This window comes from Hippopotamus amphibius, chromosome 4 (assembly GCF_030028045.1).
Source record: "Hippopotamus amphibius kiboko isolate mHipAmp2 chromosome 4, mHipAmp2.hap2, whole genome shotgun sequence".
NCBI lineage: Eukaryota > Metazoa > Chordata > Mammalia > Artiodactyla > Hippopotamidae > Hippopotamus > Hippopotamus amphibius.
Genome location: NC_080189.1, coordinates 54,283,637 through 54,305,036, shown reverse-complemented (window position 1 = coordinate 54,305,036; position 21,400 = coordinate 54,283,637). Strand labels below are relative to the sequence as shown.

Genomic DNA, 21,400 nt, shown 5'->3' with positions numbered 1-21,400 from the left:
ATATCAGAGACATAAGAAACTGTCACATCTTAATAAATATGGCCACTAGTTAAACTGAGTAGTAACAAATTCTGGAGTGCCTAGCCTCTTAATGAAATGAAATTTCTCTGGAAAGTTTGCCAAAAGCTTTAAGTTTGCCTCATGCAAAACTGCTTCCCTAAAACTGAGATCTCAAAAGACAACTTCAGCAGTCATTTTCTGAAATCAGATTTTTCCCTTTCTGGACATGCATTAGCTGTCAATGACAGCAGTAGAGTCTAACCATAGCACCTTCTCATATCTACGTATATATGTCATGAGTCCATATGTCATTATTATCTCTCCCATGCATATCCATCACATTTCATTCAATAGCAACAAATTTTGAACTAGCGTAATTACAGTCTCAAAGTCAAGATGTAGGTGACATTAGGGTAAATTCTATAAAGATTCTCTGCAAGACGTTCAAAAGAGATGGCTTTTCCTCAACTCATCATCCTTCTTTGAAGGAAGCAACCAAACGGAGAAGCGTTATTAATTAACCAGACAGTAATTCCTATCTTATACCATTTCATGTAATAGAAGAAACAGAGATTTGGGAACAAAACAGAGATCTGGGTACACATACAGCCTCTTCCATTATGCACAGGCTGCCATTAATTTTTTAACGTCTGCTATCGCTTATCCTAACACATAGTTTGCTTATTTATTTTGTTTTTTTCTCCTCCAGTAAAATGTAAGCTCCATAAGAACAAAGCTTTTTGAATGTTTATGTACCACTGTATCTGTCTTGCATATAGTAGCTACTGAGTATATATTCTTTGAATGACTGAGAAAACCACTCCCCAGAGAATTTCCAGCTGTCTCATCACTTGTAGAGAGCAGTAGGAGTATTATGTATGGAGGGGTAGAAATACACACCCAGATGATAATGGTTATACTGTCTCTGACCAACAGGATCCAACACAATCCCTGAATTTATAGAGATTATATGATGAATACTTCTACAAATCAATGTAAACTTTCAAGTATGTACTAAGACTCTATGTAGGCACGTAAATTTTACATCTTCAAGAAAATACATCATGACCTGTGGATACTTTGAAAATTAAAATAACTAAACACCACCTCATGTTCACCAAATATTTTACCAATTAATCAAGAAGGATTTTTTCACATCTACTATTTGGTTGAAAATATAGGCTTTAATATTTAAATTATAATTTAATTAATAAATTGCATGGAACTTTGCACACTGGTTCTCAGTAAATTAATATTGCCTCAAATCAACTGACAATCTGAGAATCTTTTTCATCTCATTGTATTACTCAACAAATGTTTATAAGGTCTCTCCTGTGTTCCCAGCATAAGTCTAAGAAATTAAAAAATAGTATTGAACAAGAGAGGAAAAATTCCTGCTCGCATAAAATTTCTCCTCTCAAAAACTTTATTTCTAGGAAGATGGAGTTAAAAAATATATAAACACAAGTATAAAAGTAAATTTATAGTAGAATAGTAGATTCCTAATTGCTGGAAGAAATAATTCAAGCCTAATGGTATGAATAATAAAGTAAATATCCTGTTAGATTGGGTGGTTAAAAAAAGCCTCCCAGAGGCAGAGATATTTGTAAAAACACCTGAGTGAAAAGGAATCATGAGAGTACCTGAGGAAAGAGCTTTCTAGTCACAGAAAACAGCAAATGCAAAGACTCTGCATGGGAAATGCTTGGTCTGTTTGACAAATTGCAAGGTCAGAGTGATCAAAAGACAATGGAAGAAGATGAAGTTGTAGAGAAAGTCAGATGAAATTGAATCTTAAAGACTGTTATAAGAACATTGGATTTTATTCCAAAAATAATGTGAAACAATTTAAAAGATTTCTATTTTTAGGATAGTAGTCTGTCTCCTCTCTGTAAATTAGGCTCTAGGACCATGAGATGCAGGGAGACCAGGTAGGAGGTTGTTGCTATCTTACAGGTGGGAGAAGATGATGAAATATACTAAGATGGTAGCAATGGAGATGAGGATAAGAGGTCAGCTTGGGATGCACCATGAAGGTAGGACTAGAAGTACATGATGGTGAGTTGGTGATAAAGATGTGTGATGTGAGAAGGAGATCCAAGAGGATGCTCAAGAATTAAATATGAGAACCTGGGGAGCTGAGGGAGCTCTTTCCTGAGATGTGGAGCACTGGGGAAGAAACAGATTTATAAAAGCAAACCAAGAGTTCTTTCTGGACATTAAGTTCTTGATTACCAGTAGATATTCAATAGTGATTTTGAGTAAGCTGTTGAACACACAAGTGCAAAGGTTAAGGGAAAGTCACACCTGAAGATACAAAGAACCATCAGTGTATAAAAGATTCTTTAAGGCCTGATACTGAATGAGCACATAGTTTGTATAATAGAGATAAGATGATACCTGAAGAATAAGCCTTGAATTACTCCAACATTTAAACATTGGGAACATAAAGAAGCTCTGGAAGAAAAACAAAATAAGCTACAAAGAAGAAACCAGTCAGACTTAAAGGACAATCAAAGTACATCTGTTTAAGAGTCAAAAATGAAGAAATTGTCCCAAATAAGAAGAGTGATAAATGTTGTTGAGAATAGATTGTTATGGGGCTTGAAAGAGATCTTTCTCAGCAATGTTCTGGCTGATTAGGATGTGATATTTGCATTCTTCTCATGTCCTGAGTACTTTAAATACAATGTATTTGAATTCATTTCTGAAATTCAATTATGCCGTACTTTCCAAAATTGCATACTTCATCTATTGAGCACTTTGAGTCTTCAATTCCCTAAACATCATTGGCTATGGATTAGAATAATAGAATTCAGTAGGATTTATGGAATTTTCACAGTTCTAAAAATTATCTGTATACTTGTATTAAGATTCTAATTAAGTCAAGTTAAAGAAAATTTTTGAGCTCTGAGTGGATAATGTAATTTCTTGTCCTAAATTGAGAGTTTGGTAGTCAATGTTAGTGTATACAGATAAGGATACATGTCCAGATGAAAAAATAATCCAAAATGATTAGACTCATCACATACTTTTTTCCATGCAGTGTTAATTTTGCCTTTGTTTTAGTCAATGCTGAATAATCCTCCTCACAACTACGTAAGGAATGAGTAATTTAAAGAGTGAAGATATATCACAGTTGTTTCCTAATGAACTCTTTCTATAATAAATTGTCTTTACTCACTCAAATTCTCAGAAACTTGTAATAAATCTTTTTGCCTGCAAACTGTGAGTAACTAACGACAAAGGACGAGTGCCTATTAAAATATTTTGTTAATGAATGAAATAGTCTCATGAAGAGCATTGGGGTTTAATCCCTCCTCTGAAGGTGTAATATGCAATAACCAAGCCGAATAACTGAAATGCCATTCTTTGAACTATCTCTCTGATAAAATGGATGTGAAGAAAATATTTAATTTGTAAACTGTTCACCCGGAGATTTGTTTAAGTAGCTTAGCACTCTCATAAGTGTGTCAGGCTGTTGAGTAGCTCTCTATTTATTGCTGAGCAAATTCACAAAATTCTGCTCATTTTATCCCTATGATTCAAAGCATTAACAAATGCCATTTGGGAATTCACTCAATTCTACCAGATGTAATAATAGAACACAACCTCAAGAGTATGTGATACCCATTTTATGTCACTGTCAAATATTTCCATGATGAACCGAAAATTACACAGAAGATAAACAAAGCTCAGACCTGGCAGAAGCTTCACACATGAGGGAGGGGCAGGCACAGAATATACAGACCATACAACACCATCTGCTTCTGAATCTCTGTGCAATTAGTAATATCATCTCCCTTCATTTCAAGAAAAATTGATTTTCCTGCTCAAAGAGAATCCAGGAATTTAGCTAGTGGGGAGAACAGTTGAGCAGGGCCTGGTCCACATAGGTAATCAATAAATGGTGACAAGTTAATTAAGAAATGAGAGTTTCTGTCATGACTCTTGTCAACAGTCACTGTATGTGTGCATATGCATGCGTGTGTGTGAGTGTGTGTTGTGTGAAAGGTACTTCTTGATTACTCAGGAGATTCTAAAAGAGAATCCAACCTAGAAATAGAGAAACTAGGGTAGACGTCTGGGGATGCAGATGACAGGCAGCTGAAACATTTCTCCATTGAAAGCAGGGGCTCGACCACTGGGTTACAGTGCAAAGCAGAGTCCTGTTCCATTAACACACAGGTAGCGACAGGGCATCCAATTAAAGTACAAAAGCAAGGAGCTCTTGGGCTTGGTTAAAACTTGTTAGAGGGTAGAGGAAAGAGTAAGGATTGGTGTGATTCAAGAACAAGAGAGCAACTAGTGGTCATTTCTAGGAACACCTGGTCTGAGTTTTTACATAGAATAAATCATACTAAGATCTAGAAGATAAGGACTCTGTATTGGGAAAGGCAGAGACAAGAAAGTGAGAGGTGACAGTGAAATGGAGTCTCAAGTCATATTCCCACATCATTGGTCATGCTTGATTAGAGAGTTCCTAGTGAGTTGAGTCCTTCTGAGAATATCAGCTTATTGGGGTTATTAATTAAGGTATTTTTCTGAGTTTTCATTAATATTATTGTAATAGGCGGAATGCCACTGCATCTATATTTTATTATTATTTAGAGAATATATTCCAGAAAGTATTTATAGAGCTTTGTTAGAGCATTACAAATTAGTAGTTCACAGTTTTCTTTTTTAAGTAAACAAACAGAAACAGGGCTTCACATAGTATATGTATAATAGTTTCAACAAAGAATACATCTATAGAACTTTTAAAGTCATATTTATTTTCATCTTGAGGAAACAGCTTTATTTTATGACACTAAAATTTTAAGAAATAGTCTAAGAAATCCCAGCCTTTAAATATATAAATATATACAATAATAAATAAAATGTTAAATGCATTTTAAATTCAGCAGTGTAAAATACAGCATATTTCCATACCATTTTGCTTTTGATTTTGTTCTTATATTTTGGTATGCTTTTTGTTAGAAATACATGACTAACACTCTTATCCCATTATGCTTTTTATTGAAAAAAATATTATTGCATTGAACTACAGTCCAAGTAATTTATTGAATAACTAAAAAAGCTGCTTTGCGTGTACAACAGTGCAATTTACTTAGCCACAGTTATAATAAAAAAAGTTTTGTACAGAGGATACAAAATAAAATTATTGGATTGTGTGTAATATTGCCAGATTATCATCCTGTTTAATTACAAAGTAAACACTTTAAATAGAATTAAAGTGAGAATTTGTTTTAAACAGCTACATAACCAGTTTACATTACCAACTATTTTATAATCTCTCACAAATAGGAGCAACTGACAATTCTGCATGGTGGAAAAGAAATCTTTGCTGAAGTTGATTGTTTCAATATGTGGATATGTTTTGAAAAACATTATTTTGAACAAAGATCAAGATCTGTAACTAAAGACTAAAGAGTATATTTTTAAGAACACACACTCACATACACACTCATATGTACACACACATGTATTTTGCACCTTTCCAATTTGCCTGACTTATCTTTCTGTCAAGATGGTCCTGCTCTCACTATTTAAGAAAGGGGGTGGGATGCAAAAGGAAGCAGTGACTTTGGGAAAGGATTTAAGAAATGATTGGGAGGTCTCCCTCTGATACAAGGCTGCATAAAATGAAAAAAGACTCTCTGGCTTATCTCTGTAATATTGGCTTATTCTAAACCTACAAATTCAGCCATGGCTTCCATTTTAATATAGCTTAATCCACAGCAATACAGCAATCACCTTCAAATGTCTACCTAATAGGAAAAGTGGATAATGTTTTGCTGGAATGAAATGATAACCTTTGAAAATCCTCTCGACCCAGGTTTATTGGCAAAACAACATATTTTAGGAGGGAACTTCTATCTTATTGAAGTAGTTTCAGTCTGAGACACAAAAGACAGTCAACTGTTTGCCAGACTACTGTATGGAAGTGGTCACATCCTTGCTTTTTAACACTCTATTTTCCAATGAGAGCACATTTCTTTTCAGGAGTTCTTTCATCTAAAGAATCAAAATTAAAATTCTTCATGAGCCCTGCTGGGCCAGAGATAAGCACTAGATCAATTTTATTTATAAGTACGTTAGCTACATACACTGATGTGGGAGATTTGGATTCTTTCGATATGATATTTACATACTTTTCTCCAGAATGTTCAACCACACTTCTGAAAACACACAGGGAAATTTCTAGGGAAGATAGAAAAATGTGCTACTGGTTTAAGATGATTGGCCATGTCAATTCTTTAATAAAAAGGCAGTGAATTCTCCATACAGCCTGGGGAGGGCACTGGACATTTCATTCATTGACATCTAGAACGCTGGGATACTGAGTGGTACTCAAAGGGGGAGAGCCATCTCCAGTATCTCCAATTACTGTTCCAAATTCTTGAAATACATCATTTTTAGATCAGCTTGAAAGTATTATGGTAAAACTCAGAAGCTGTGTTGCTGCCATCATTGGGAACTTTGTAAGTAACCAAAAGCTTCATGTACTAAAGAGATAGCCAGAGCTGGAAATATGATCCTAATTTTACTGATTAAATATTCCATTTACTGGGAAAATGTTATAGGATTCATTTCTTTGAATATATTTCTAGTCAGAGATAACAGGGAGATTCCATTAAGTCCTGGCAGAAACTGAAGTAAAGGAGTCACCGTCAAATCCATTTTCTGTAAGTAACATACAAATTTCAGGGGATCATTCTGTGAAATGTCTGCCTAAGGAAAAAATCCTGGGAATTGGGAACTTTCCAAACTATTCCCTATATTCTAATTCTTGTCTATATTTTATAACATATATAAAAGTGAACTCAAAGGAAATATTGAAATATACTTTTTATAACTCACTCTATTTTTTCTTGCTGAATATGGCAGGGAATGAAAAAGTAGATTAAGTTTCCCAAATTTACAGTTCTTCATACAAAGCATTTATTTTGTCTGCCTATCCCCTGAATCCAGGGAGGCTAGACTTGTTCTTGATTTCTAAGAAAAATATATAGATAGGTGTGTGTGTGCAAAGATTTTACAGCCTTTCTTAAAACATTTTCAGTTTTTAATTAAGCATTTATAGTCTGAGACACATACAAAAACTTGCCTCTACAAGCCAAGTGTGAAAGAGTAACCCCATAAAGAGAATTATCTCATAAATAGCAAGCAATAGTCATGAAAGAGGTTTGACGCTGATAATCAACTGTTAAATAAATAACTGCGTAAGTGGAAAGAAACAGAGCTGAAAATATAATTCATCACAGAGGCAATTAAAAAATAATCTATTTTAGAATTCAATATATACTTAGAATTATTTCTATTTCATTTTATTCCAAAGTTTGCTTTGCTTAAGTGAAATAAAAAATAAAATGTTTTAGCCCATACTGACTAATTTGTGGGAAGTAAGAACGTAGCTCAGAATGTTCTCTATAGCAAGAATATTTTGAGTATAATCAGAAGAAAAATGTTAATCCAAACTAAGCCCTATGAATGAACCATCTGAAATTCGTAATTTATCCCAGAAAATAACTGGATATGTCATTGATCACATGCAAAACTTCTAGGAAAAGTATTCTGAAAATCCTTAAGCACTTTGTTCATCCAAATGTGCAAAAGTTCTTGAATATTTCAGGATGGAGATTTTATAACTTTATACAAATAACTCAAATTGTTGAGTTATTCTTCATGCTGAGTCAACACCTACCTTTTTGTAGTATTTACTTTTTCTTTCCTCAAGAGAATAATTATGATCTTCTACAGTACACAGCTCTGTGCTACTTTTCTGATATTTAAAGTTAGTTATTTCCATTTATTTCTTTCCTCAATGAGTGTTCTTTTCTTTGAAATGCACATTTGTCTTTATTTTTCACATGGTAATTCCTAGAGTCTGTTCTACAAAACATCAGTTCTGTGAGATGGTGCACAGGCAAAAAAAAAAAAAATCTGTTATCATTACTTTTGGAAATTCAATATATGCTATCCTTCTCCTGGAAACGTCTAGTGGATACTGCTTGTCAAATGTTCTGAGACATAGCAAAGTGAAGAAATAAAACTACTCAACCCAACATTTCTCTAAAATATTTGAAAATTGAACTTGTATTCAGTTAATAATTTTTGTTAATTCACAGAACTCATGTTATTCATCTATGTAAAAACATAAAATTAATCTGGTGGTCTTAATTGGTCAAATCTGCCACTTATGGATCCACTTTAGTCTGCCAATAACCCTTAAATCATGTCCCAGAACAATACATAGTTTTCCACAAGTAGTCTGTTTTTTCCTAAGTTCCAAAAAAAAAAAAAAAAAACCAAAAAACTCTTAAAGAATAAACTGAAGTGCTATCTTATGCTACATAAAAAAATTAACTCAAGATGAATTAGAGACTTGAATGTAAGATCTGAAACCATAAAACTCCTAGAAGAAAACATAGGTGGGAATCTCCTTGACATAGGTCTTAAAATGATTTTTTGGATTTGACATCAAAAGCTAAGGCAATAAAAGCAAAAATAAATAAGCAGCACTACAACAAACTAAAAAGCCTCTGCACAGCAAAGGAAACCATCAAAAAAATGAAAAGGCAACCTACTGAATTGGAGAAAATATTTGCAAGTCATATACCTGATAAGGTCTTAACATTCAAAATATATAAAGATTTCACACAACTCAATAGCAAAAGAAAATTCTGATTAAAAAATGGGCAGAGGATCCGAATAGACATTCCAAAGACACAGATAGCCAATGTGTGTATGGAAAGATTTGCAACATCACTAATCATCAGGGAAATAAAAATCAAAACCACAATGAGATATCACCTCATGCTTGTTAGAATGACTATTATAAAAAAGACAAAAGATAAAAGATGTGGAGGAAAGGGAACCCTCATTCACTGACAGTGGAAATGAAAAGTGGTGCAGCCACTATGGAGAACAATATGGAGGCTCTTCAAGAAATTAAAAATAGAACTACCATATGATCCAGTAATTATACTTCTGGGTATTTACCCAAAGAGAGCAAAATCAAACATACTAATTTGAAAGGATACATGCACCCCTTGTTCATAGCGGTATTATTTACAATAGCCAAGACATGGAAGCAAAGTAAATGTCCATTGATGGATGAATGGATAAAGAAATGTGATATATACACACAATGGAATATTATTTAGCAATAAAACATGAATGAAATCTTGCCATTTGCAACAACACGGATGAACCTAAAGGGCATTATGCTAAGCAAAATAATTCGGAAAAACTAAATACCATATGATCCTACTTACATGTGAAATCTAAAAATCCAAACAAAGCAAAAAACAAAAACCCTAAGCTCATGGATCTAGAGAACAGATGGATGGTTGCCTGGAGCAGGGAGGTGGGGGCCCAGGGGTGTGCAAAATGGGTGAAGGAGGGTTAAAGTTATAATTTTCCAGTTATAAAATGAATAAATCATGGGGATGTAATGTACAGCACGGTGACTATAGTTAATAACACTGAATTGCATATTTGAAAGTAGCTAGGAGAGTGGATCTTGAAAGTACTCATCATGAGAAAAAAAATTTGGAACTATATATAGTGATGAATGTTAACTGGACTGACTGTGATGATCATTTTGCAATATATGCAAATATCAAATTATGGTTTACACCTTAAATTAATGTTATATAAATTATCTATAAAAATAATTTTAAAAACTTAAAAGAACCCCTTTTTTCTAATTCTGCATAATTCCTTTAGCATAACCTAATATTTCATAACTGTGCCAGCTTCTTAACATCATTGGTCACATGGAGCTTGTAATCTACTAAACCCTTCATCTTACTGATGAACTAGAATTAGGCACTGTCTCCCCAACAATCTATATGTACAAGACTCTTAAAGATAAATGTAGAATTTGACATTATTCATGCTAAATTTCACCTTTCAAATTTTGTCCCATTTTTATGCTTTTTGAATTTTTTTCACACAGTATTGTGCTATTCACTACATTCCTGGTCCTCTTGGGTTTGTTTTCTTCCTATGTGATTGACATGTCTTCCATGATTTTGCCTGTGTTTTATGAAAGGTTGAAAATAACAGAGTACAACACCAAGACTTATAACCAGTCTCTACAACCCTCCCTCGAATTTGAAATTAGTCCAGGTCTCAATACTCTTGGGGTATAGTTGTTTAGCAATAAAAGCACATTCATCATATAGCACTGACTATTGTCCATAAAGATATTTAAAAGGATCATAAAATGTCTCTCTATAAAATACCCACACATTTTACTATCTTTTGCCCCCAATCCCTTCACCACAGTGTAGCTGGTCAAGGCAACAAATGAGCACTATGTAACTAAAGGAATACTTAATTTTCTATCCTCTTCTTACCTGACTCAGGAACATGTGACAGGATTGATCACTCTCACTTCTTTGAGTTATTTTCTTTACTTGCTTTACAGACACAAATTGTTCTGCTTTTTTTCCTATGAAATTGGAAGTTCATCATGGTCTTGTTTTTATGGGAAAAAAATCTGAAAAAGAATGGATATATGGTTCCTTCTACTTCTACTCTTAAAGTGATCTAGGGCTCAGTTTCTAACCCTACCTACCGCTATTGGTATTATCCAGGCTAATGGCTCAAATTCTTTCTATATGTTAATAATTTTTGAAAGTATTTGTCCTTTTCATACTTCTACTCAAACTTCAGATTCATATTTCCAACTACCAACTCAATATCTCCACTTCAATATTTAACAGACATCTCAAGTAGAATATTTAAACAATCATCCTTTCTTATCCTTTTCCTCCCACAGTGTTCCACATTTTAGTTGACAGTAAATCCATCCTTCTAGTTGCTTATGCAAAAACTTTATCACCTCTGATTCCTTTCTTTGTCTTATACCTTACACCCAATATGAAGAACATTTTCTCTACCTTCAAAATAAATCCAGATTTGCACCACTTCTCAACATTTCCACTAGACTATCACTGAGCAATTCACTGCATTCTCTGGCCTGAAATGTTGCAATCTACTAATTGGCCTCCATTCTTCAATCTTCACTCCCCTAGCAATTATTCACAATGCAATAGCTGAATGACCCTTGTAAAATCTAATAAGAATCATGTTGCTTATCTGCTAAAATTATCCAGTAGTTTCTCATCTCACAGTAAAAGCAAGCCATTATAAGGGTTGGTGTGATCCTACATGATTTTGCTCCAGAATTATTTCTCTGACCTCATCTCCCATAATTCTCTGAAACCTTCTCTCCCAGCCACAGTGTTCTCATACTATTTCTTAAGTATGACAAGCACATCCACCGAGTTGTTGAAAGCTGGTCTTCTCCTAGCCTAGAACGCTCACTTCCTTCAGGTCTTTGCTGAAATATTACTGTTGCAGTGAAGCTTCTTCTGACTACCCTATTTAAAACTGTACTTTAGCCACTACTCCTGCCTAAGCACCCTTATCTACTTTACCTATTTATTTTCCTCAATAGTGTTTATCATCATCTAGAACAGTATTATTTCCCTTGTCTATTCTGGGTTTTGTCTGCACGACTCAATCAGAATTAAATTCTATTGTGACATTAGTTTTAGTTTTGATTAGTATTATATCCACAGCAGTTAGATTACTACCTAGCACATGGCCCTTAATACATATTTGTTAAATGAGAAAGAAAATAAAGTGAATACAAGAGAAAAAAATACTTTTTAGTATTTGTTTTTATTTGTTTTTAGTATACCTGTTAGACTTACTAGTGATTGTCTTTTCATCTTCATTAAACTGCTTAAAATTTTATCTATAAATATGCTAACTTTTAAATCAGTAATAACCTATATTAAATGTTCTTCCTTTTATAAAAGTAGAGATGCTTGTTCTAACTTGTCTTCCAGTCTGCCTATTTTCTCAAGGACAACTGATGTCATGAGGCCTTCTTTAGGCAATTTCAATACTCTATGGTAAAATTCTTCTAAATGTGAAGATTAAAACTCATTTGAAGTGGCCAGGAAATAATTTTCTCTGTATGCTTCAAATTTCTTATCTATGTTGGTTCTATAATTTCCACTTTGAAGAACTTTCTCTTTTATAGGGAAAGCAAAACAAAATCAGATGTAAGTAAAATTATTATTATTATATCATCTGCCCTAGCAGTAAGCAGAAGCAAAAAACAACTTCTTTAGATTTTTCCCAATAAATGGGATATTTAAAGGCATTAACCTAATCTCTGTTCATTTTTTGATCCATGGCTACTGTCTGTTTATACATGTATGGTACTTTAACAATTACTCTGAATGTTTTCCTTATTCAGTTTATATTGGGTTTTTTAAAGGACTACATTTTTTCTGTCTCATTGGAAACTTTTTGTAATGGTAGCTTTACTCATGTGCTGCTACAAGCTTTATAATTTCCTACCCTGAAGTACAAGTTATCTTTTATTTAAATGGTGAAGTCTGCTTCCCCGTAGTCCAAGACAGTATGTACATCCAGTGAACATTTTCATCACTGATAATACAAGATAGTCATATCTATGCCATCAATTCATATCAATCTATCCTTGTTAGTCAAAATTAAGTGCCCAGTAGAGGTTCTCTGTTCTAACCTTCTGAGAGATTAAATTGTCACCAAGATAATTATAAATATTAATCAGGTGCTGTCTTTTTCATAATAAGATTTCTAGTGAGTTCCCATAATTACTCTGTCTTGGCTCTATGTCAATTTTGTAATCTGTTTTAGGAAATAGTCAACCACATTACTTTTCTTTTTATGCACTGGGCAATTTGTCACCTAAGAAATATTCCATTTATTTCACTTTTTTTTGAATGCATTCAATGTTTATCAATGTTCTTTTATAATTACTTTTATGGAATTCCATACAAGTATAGAATTTCTTGCTATGTGATGCCTTTCTGCCATTTTTCTATTCCTTTTAGATAAACTAGGCTTTTTCACTGCCATACTCCAGTCAAAATTTCCATCCCACAAGTTTCTGGTGATATCTAGGAAACTACGTCATTTCTTTATGTTAAAATTTTTAATTCACTTTATTCTCTCTCTCTCTCTCCTCTCACCATCTCTCCCTCACCAGCATTAAAGATGTCTTTCCTACTGTTGGCAAGTGTTAAGAATTTAACCTTTCAACTTCATTTTCCTCATCCTTATAAAGGAATGATAATACTGATCTCAAAATACATTTGTGAAGATTAAATGAGATAACGAGTGCCTTGTGCTCAGCCTCACTCTCTTGATGCAGAGTAGGCCTTCAGTAAGGACAGCTCTCTTCCCTGTGAAGCCAAGGCTGAATAATCCATCCATCCCATCTTCTCGCGGTAGAGGAGTTTGCATCATCATACACACAGTGTATGACTGACTACCTCCATTTTTGTTTAATCTGATTTTTCTCTGAAACCCATGCTTATGGGGAATGTGTAGCCACACAACTTTTCTTTCCTTTTAAGAACATAAAATAATAAACCTAACGGAAGGGCCACTCAGAAATAGAGATGTAAGAAATGCAAGTTCTGTGGGTTGGAAAGCATTTTGAATGACTGTTTAAAATAATTTGCAAAATTACAGGAATGGTGACTATTCACCATCATTCACTGTATTTTATAAATATCTAGTAAAAGTGAACAAAACACACCACACACTTTTAAGATTTTCTCAATAAATATCATGTAAAATTTTCACATTTCCAAACCTTTACCTCTCCAATTATATATATGTTGGCTGAACACAGATTTCTGCATGGGAGGATAAAGAAAACTTAATGTTTTAGTCTCAATAATACTTGAAAGTTTGACCAATATATTCAAAACATTATTCTGAGTATATTTTTATTTTGCATTATCAAATACTACTGATAGTTTATATACGTTTTCTCACACAAAAAATAAACACTCAATTTTAGATGTTGGCGATTCTTACAATTTCAAAATTCTCTTGACATAGAAGTGGGTGAAATGAAGATAACTCAATTTTCCACAAAAACTCAGCCTTACAATCTGCATAAGATTGTTTTGCATTGAAGAGTAGTTTTCAATCTGAATTAGAAAATTTCTTGTCATCTCTTATTTTCTATGAAAATATAATTTATATTGATTGAAACAGATTATATTGATTGAAAGCTTAGTCAACAGTGAGCCATAGAAACTATTTTTAATACATAATTAGTTCGTTTCACTGACCTTTTATTACCTGATAAATAAAAGCAAATGTGCGTTCATTCATTCATTCACTCATTCAACAAACACCTAGAAGATAATTATGTTCCATTTAATTTTCTTTGTAATATTAATGATCTGCCTAAATTTTTTCTATTTTCATAACATTATGTGAGAACTCATCCAGAAATATCTTTAGCACATTTCCCTCTACCTTCCCATCAAGTTACTTTAAATTTGTCCAATTAGTTTTGGACAAATTCTTAAGAATTCAAAGAAATTCTTAAAATGCTTTAATTTCAATATTGGCAATTCTGTTCATATTTCTATAATGGCCACGTTTTGCATTGGCACTACTATTTTAAATCTTATAATAATCAGACTTTAAATATATCATTTTGTAGGTAGTGACAATTTGTTTTATTTATCCAGAAGAGGGGCTTTAACACCTATTAGTTCAAGTGAGCTGACACATTTAAGGCCTCTTTCATTCCATTTAATGGTTGCATCTGACTGGAGCAAGAATGATGGCAAAGATCTTGACCATGAAACATTGGTTGAATTAAAGGATTCAAGTGGATGATAGAAGTTGTGGCTGGGTTGAGGTGAGGGCCAAACAATGTGGGGATAAATGCTGCAGGGGGCAGGGGCTGAAGGGTTATGTGAGATGGGTGGAAGGGAGTAGCAGTGACCAAACGCAGGGGATGACCCGCTAAGAAAGTGGGGTGTGCAGGGATGATGGCTGGAGTCAGGGGTGAAAATGTGAATGGATTAAAATGTGGCTGGGAAAGGGGATGTAGATGAGCTATAGGGAGGTGACTGCTATGGGCATTTATGGAAGCAGAAACAAAATGCTGCAGAAACGTGTGGTGGATGGTAGTGATAGAAGCCTGCTGGTGACCTGGAACTGCCTGTATAGCGGAGGCCGGAGAGAAGGCAGTGGGCCCTGCAGCAGGCAAAACTCGAAGATGCTTTGATAGGAGCTGTTTCTGCATATGCTGCTGGGCTTGGAGCTGTAGGAGCTTATATTTATCTATTTCATCAGGAGAAAATGTTATGGGCTGTTGAATTAACGGGGGAGAGAGAGATTTATGACACACTTCTAAGTCATCTGCTACTTTGTCATGCTTCTGCATAGTCCTGTCATAGTAAGAGTTTATATTCCCCTCTACCTGATTCATATGCATGCTTACATCCTGTAAGTCTAGATTTATTTGGTCCTCTTTGGTCTCTGTTGAATTAGTGACACCAGTATATCTATTAGATGGAAAAGCACCAGGGAAATCATTTGGTACTGGGTCACAACTTTGAATAAAAGGTTGGACTTCACCAATTAATGATTTTGATTGTTCTTTTGTTGTTGGATTCTTTTTCATGTTTGGTGACTGAGACTCTGCTACTATGTGAATTATACCTTTAGAAAGATGATTGTCACAATCAGTGTCTACTAAAACAGTAAAATCATTTGTCTGGGAACTTTTAACTTCGTCTTTGTCAATAGTTCTTCGCATTGCACTGCTTTTATCATTTCTTCTTTTACTTGTGTTCTGCATTTTTTCAGACAAAGGCAATGAGGGTCTGTTACAGCCTGGTGGTGTAAACTGAATTGTGCATTGGATTTGTGAAGGAGCCTCTGATTCATTTTTACAGCTGTTGGAAGAGGCTTCAAAATGAGTTGATTGTTCCTGACATTTCTTGGCTTGTACTCTTTCTAAAAGACTTTTGGCTGTCAGGTGGGTCCTCTCTCCTTCTATAATGTTCAACTCTGTGGTTTCTGAAGGGCTGCTTGAACAGTTCCTTAGAAGGCAGCTGATATTCCTAGAGTTACACTGTGTGGATTTCACTTTTCCCAGTTCACATAGATGAGGGCTGTCCAAAGACTGTTGACTTCTTTCCCTTTTATTTAAGTAATACATTTTCTCTCTTGAGTAAGAGCCCAATTTGTTGTGTTGATGTCCCTGGCAATTAGGTGGATTTTCACTGTTTCCAGCACAAGAAACCTGTGAACTAGAATCATAATGGGTGATTCTCTTAGATTTTGGCCCTGAAAATTGTTGATTTTTGCCCAGTTTATATTTTTCTCTGCAGTGACCATAACCATGTTTTGAGTATTTTTCATTTTTAACTGATTCCCATAGTTTGCAGCTCCTGTCTCTCTGGGTTTCAGACTGTGGGCAGGCACTCGTTGTTAGCTCATCAGACAAGCAGAGACAACTGTGCTTTCGGCGTTTCCGTTTGTGCCTTTCAACTGAGTTGTGTTCTCTTTTACAAAAGTAGAGCAAATTACCTTTTCCATGACCACTGGACCCATGAGTTGAACAAGTACTTCTCAAGCTGGATGTACTGCTAGGGGATGTGTCAGAAGGACTAGAACGTCTGTTCAGAGACACCTTTGGAGAACTTCTCTTGTGACTTGCTTTTCCACATCCAGAAACCCTGCTGGCCATGCTGATGGGGTTACTATTCAAAATTACACTGAAGTCCTCCCTGTGATCACTGTGGCCTCTTACTGTTTTAGGACTAGAATTCCAGGTGAATTGATTCCCATTTTCAAAATCCACATGTGGATCACAGGAAATCAGTTTATGCTTTTTCGTCCTAGAAATGTAAGGAGAAAAAGATAGGCCCTCATTTGCATCATTTAGAATTACCCTTCGGCAGCTTTGCCAATGGGCCCTTGAAGGTTTCTTAAGTTCATTATCACTATTATTACTGTTTCCTACACAGTTCTTTAGAGAGAGATCATCGTAAGCAGGCACTTCAGGATTTTCCATTTCCAAATCACTTGCACTAAAATTATGTTCACTCATATTGGGCTCGGAATTGCTGTAGCCCAAATTATATTTTCTCTGGAAATTTTCCCAATCTGGATTAGCTATCATCTTTGGTTTTAGAGACTGATTATCTTCCTGGATCAATTTCTGTTGGTCTTTAATTAAACCTGAGACTTGGTTTTCCATTGTAGTCTTCATTCCCGAGGGCTCTTTCAGCAATTCTGTTTTTAAGTCCTCTGGATCACTGCCATCCTTTGTGTTTCGAGAAAGCTTAAAATCAAAATATAATGGGTTGCAGCCATAAGAGATACAGGGCTCTGTTTTTGTAAACAGAAGCAGTTCTGTAGGCCATTGGAGAGTGGTATGGCCATCCTTGCTTTGTACGTGGAGAAAAGGCAGTGGTTTGGACTTCACATCATGGGAACATGCTTCTCTTACCAGCCTTTGTACATTTCTGCTAACTCTTTCTGTTTTATCTAATGATTTTTCTCTCTTCTCCCTTCTGAAGTTAGGATCCAGATGAACTGTACTGCTTTTTTCACTTGGCTCTATTGATGGAAACTCACCCAAACATTCAAACATCCTGGCGTCACTGTGCTTATAAATGTTTGGTGGGCTGGGGGAAACATCTGCTTGGCATGCGTGATTAATGCATTTCTCTGAAGTGTTCTTCAATGTATTTCTAGTTTCCTTTGCTCTGCTAGAAGGAGCAAAATCCACATCTGAAAAACGAATGTTAGATTTACTGAATGAAGCATGAATGCCAATCGAATCTTCTAGTGTTTCATCAACAGAATCATTTTTGCCTTGCAAAATTTGAGAGCTTATGGAGAAGGTATTGTGTAAAACACTTTCCAGATGGCTTGATGAAATGTTTATGTCTTTTTCCTTAGTTAGGTGTGTATCTTCATTTGCAAACCTGCAGCATGTGCATTTCTCTGCAGTTTGTTTTGTTTCATAGATGGGCGACTTGTTACAATCGTGGGTTTCTTCTGTGTTCTCACTGAAAACTGATGCTGAAGACTCTAATTTTAGATGCACTTTTTTGGAAAAAGAAAATGATACTCCTGTCCTGTGACTTACATTGCTGAGATCTGAAGATGTTTGTGGTACCCGATTTCCAAACAAACAACGCCTGTCTGTTTGTAACTGATGTCGATTTGGTGTAGTGGACCGCTGTTTATCAGAAATGCTTCTGGAGATATTCTTTCCTTTAAGGAGAAGAGCACTCTTCATGTATGATACCTTTCTGCCATTTTTAACTGGGAAAATTCCTTGCTGGAGTTGCTTTTCTATGGCTACCCTGGGGGCTTTGTATGCTGGTCCATTTCCAGAAACACTGTAAATAGAATAAATATTTAAATGATTAAGACATCAGATTTGAAATCTTATCTATATGTGAACATTTCATACTGTCTCAATGATGGGTTCTGCTACTATTTATGAACTATGTAGATTGTAATAAAGCCATTTCACTGTGCTTATATAACTCAGTATATCTATGTTTTGTAGTGGCTATTTCTAAAATGCATTATTTAAGTGGATTCTTTTGAAATTAGCAAAAAGCAATAGCAGGTGAATATCTTATGTTAGTGCTGCAAAAGAAAATAAAGTATTAGATTTACATCACAATATGTCCTCTAGAATCTATTAATTCTTTGCAATCTAGATTTAACATTATTTTGCAAAGAGTTTTCCAATCAGTGACTTCACCTAAATAGGAAATTAAATGGAATTACAAGTCACTGCCGAAGCATAAACATATCTCTTTTATTTGTTTTTGTTTGTTTGTTTGTTTAAAGTTCTAGCATTTTATACTCTTTGTTTCCTCAGTCTTAAAATTCCTTCACACAAACGTTTCCTTTTGAAACAGGGTGGTTAGTTATCTTTTTATGACTTGTCAACTAATTTGTCCAATTATAAGAAAGTAATATACATCTATGTTCAATATCTTCAATTAGTCGGAAATCCTTTTTTTAGTTTCTTACTCACCAAAATATTTTCTTTCTATCTTTTTTTGCATATGTAGGTTTTATCTTTTAACAGTTTTTTAAAGATTATTCATTCTGTTAAGCCTAATTAGTAATTCAATCAGAAAATTGGAAACAGCAATACATATGAGACATGAAACTCCTTAGATGAAAATTGTCTCTAATGTTCTATCTATGAAACCTAGAAAACAAATCTCATTGAAGGGAAGACAATACAAATCACGTAATTTTGACTGTTTGCTTTGAGTTGTCTTTCTTTTCCTTTTTCTTTTTCCACATTCTTGGATGTATTTTGTCTTTTTCTATTTTATATTTTTACTTCACTTTTATGCATTTTACTTCATTTTACGCTTCATTTATTGCTTGAGTAAATAGCACTAAAACAACTGATATCTTTTCCACATGTAGCTTAACTTTTAATGGGGAGGAGTCCTTTCCTAGCCCTCAGTCTGAGAATTCTTTCTTATTGCCTTTGCTTGTAACTATTCAGCAAGCTGTCACAGAACTCTGGTGTCACATTCCTTTTGTCCATCAAATTTCATGTACTTTGTTCACTGTCTTTATATGTTTAATATCATAGAGAAATATTATAGAAACATATTTAATTAGTCTCCTTTTATTCATACTGGAACAAATCTGCTTGTGTATTTCTATGATTTTGTAAATTTTCCTTTTAATTTATATATATTTTGTTATATTTATTACATACAATAAATTATGTGTGTGTGTATATATATATATACACACACACACATATATATATGTGTGTAACATTTTACCAAGTCATACTTACAAACTGATCTCTTTTGGTTAATTTCTGCTGTTTTTCTGGGCACTTTCAATTCAACTTTCTTCAGCTCAGATATATTTTCTTCTCTGATTTCTCTGATAATTGCTTCTTCCCTGTCCTAGTTTCTTATCCTGGAATTTATACATTAAATTTATTTTCTCTCATGACTGTATCATTTTGGCCTTACTATTTATCTTAGTACTCTAGTATCTTTAGTCTTTTGTTCTAGTTCAGAAAATTTTTTTTTAAATCTCTATTTCACTGATTCAATTTTTTACAATGTCCAATCTGTTGTTTACTATATCCATATGGATTTTAATTTACAAACAATAATTTTAGCAGCCAGTCTTTAATAATTTCAGATTGTCCTCTATGAACTAATAATGCCTGTAGCTTTTGAGTTGTAGTGTTCCCATGAATCCTGTGGAAAACTAAATTCAGAAAAATGTTTAAAGTGTCTGCTCCTTACAGTAATTATTTCATGATGAAAACTTCTCACATTCATCACATTAATCTCCTTTTTTGAATCACTTTTTACATTCTTTAGAGAGGGTGTTTATGCATATTTAATATGAAAAATGGAGAGAAACACTCTAAGATGGTGTCGAGATTACTGGATTTCATTCAAACATAAAGAAAAAATAGGAAGCATAGAGGTTTACTATAGTTATTGGTCTTTTGAAAAAGTGCCTGCAGCTAGCCTAAGGGTAGAAGGTCAAGGTTTAGAAACATCTGCATTACTAAATTTTGCCTCAGTGCCAAGGAGATTCTTTTCTACATTTGTAGCCACACTTTGGAGCAAGTAGGAGTAACTTAATACCTTCTCCAGGTATTGAAGTTACATTCTCCAGGAACTTAAATCAATCTGATATTATCTGCACTAAACTTAGCAAAAATTATTTCAAAAGTCTGGTGCATGTATATCATCAGTCAACCCCTCCTATTCCATTATGATGCAGATATTTGACTAGTTTTATATTCTATTTTTTTCCTGAATAAATTTTTGCTTAGTATCCTGGCACTGTTTTGTGCATTTTCTTGTTTTGATTTATGTTAGTCTAAAGATTCTTTTCTGTATTGCTGTTTCATTATACCATTTGTCTTTCTAATACACGTAAGCTTTTTCCTTCTATATCCTTTCAAATATTTTTAAACCTCTTTGTTCTTATTATTTTTGTATTACATTTTGCTTTTCTTGTCCTTATTCTTGTTCTCACTTTGCAATTCAATATACATTATGATTATATTTTTCAGAAGTTTAACATTTTATCTTCATTATTAATATTTTATACCTCTTACTTTTTGTGCTTTAAACTTTTTATCTCATTGCTTTACAAACTTTAATTTCCCGTCTTAAATCTAATTTATTTTTATTATTTTTGAAAATCCTAGTTTTCTATCTTTGTGGTATTTTAAATTCTATTATTTTAATTCAAATATATGCCTTATGACATAATTAAAGATTTAATCTTTATAGTCATACCCTCATTTATGATTTCACTATCTCCTCTAGAACATTTTTTAGTTTATTTCTGTATTTTTTGCACAATTATTTTTATTTATAATTTAAAAAAGACATTAGTTAGCCCTTTAGTTCTTACTAATGGATTGTCCATTCCAATAGTTCCCCCCAAATTCTACTTCTTGGTTATTCAACATATGCCCAATTTAATTCTCTCCTGTGCAAGCAGTATACTTCCGAAA

General features: G+C 33.9%; 1 protein-coding gene across 1 annotated transcript in view; it reads right to left on the bottom strand.

The window, feature by feature from the left end:
- Positions 1 to 14,593: 14,593 nt before the first annotated feature.
- The window catches only part of ZNF804B (zinc finger protein 804B), a 488,274-nt gene continuing 481,467 nt past the window's right edge, over positions 14,594 to 21,400 (bottom strand). The window contains exon 4 of the mRNA XM_057732211.1: positions 14,594 to 18,254. Coding sequence (XP_057588194.1) covers positions 14,594 to 18,254 — 3,661 coding nt within the window. The remainder of the gene's footprint in view (positions 18,255 to 21,400) is intronic.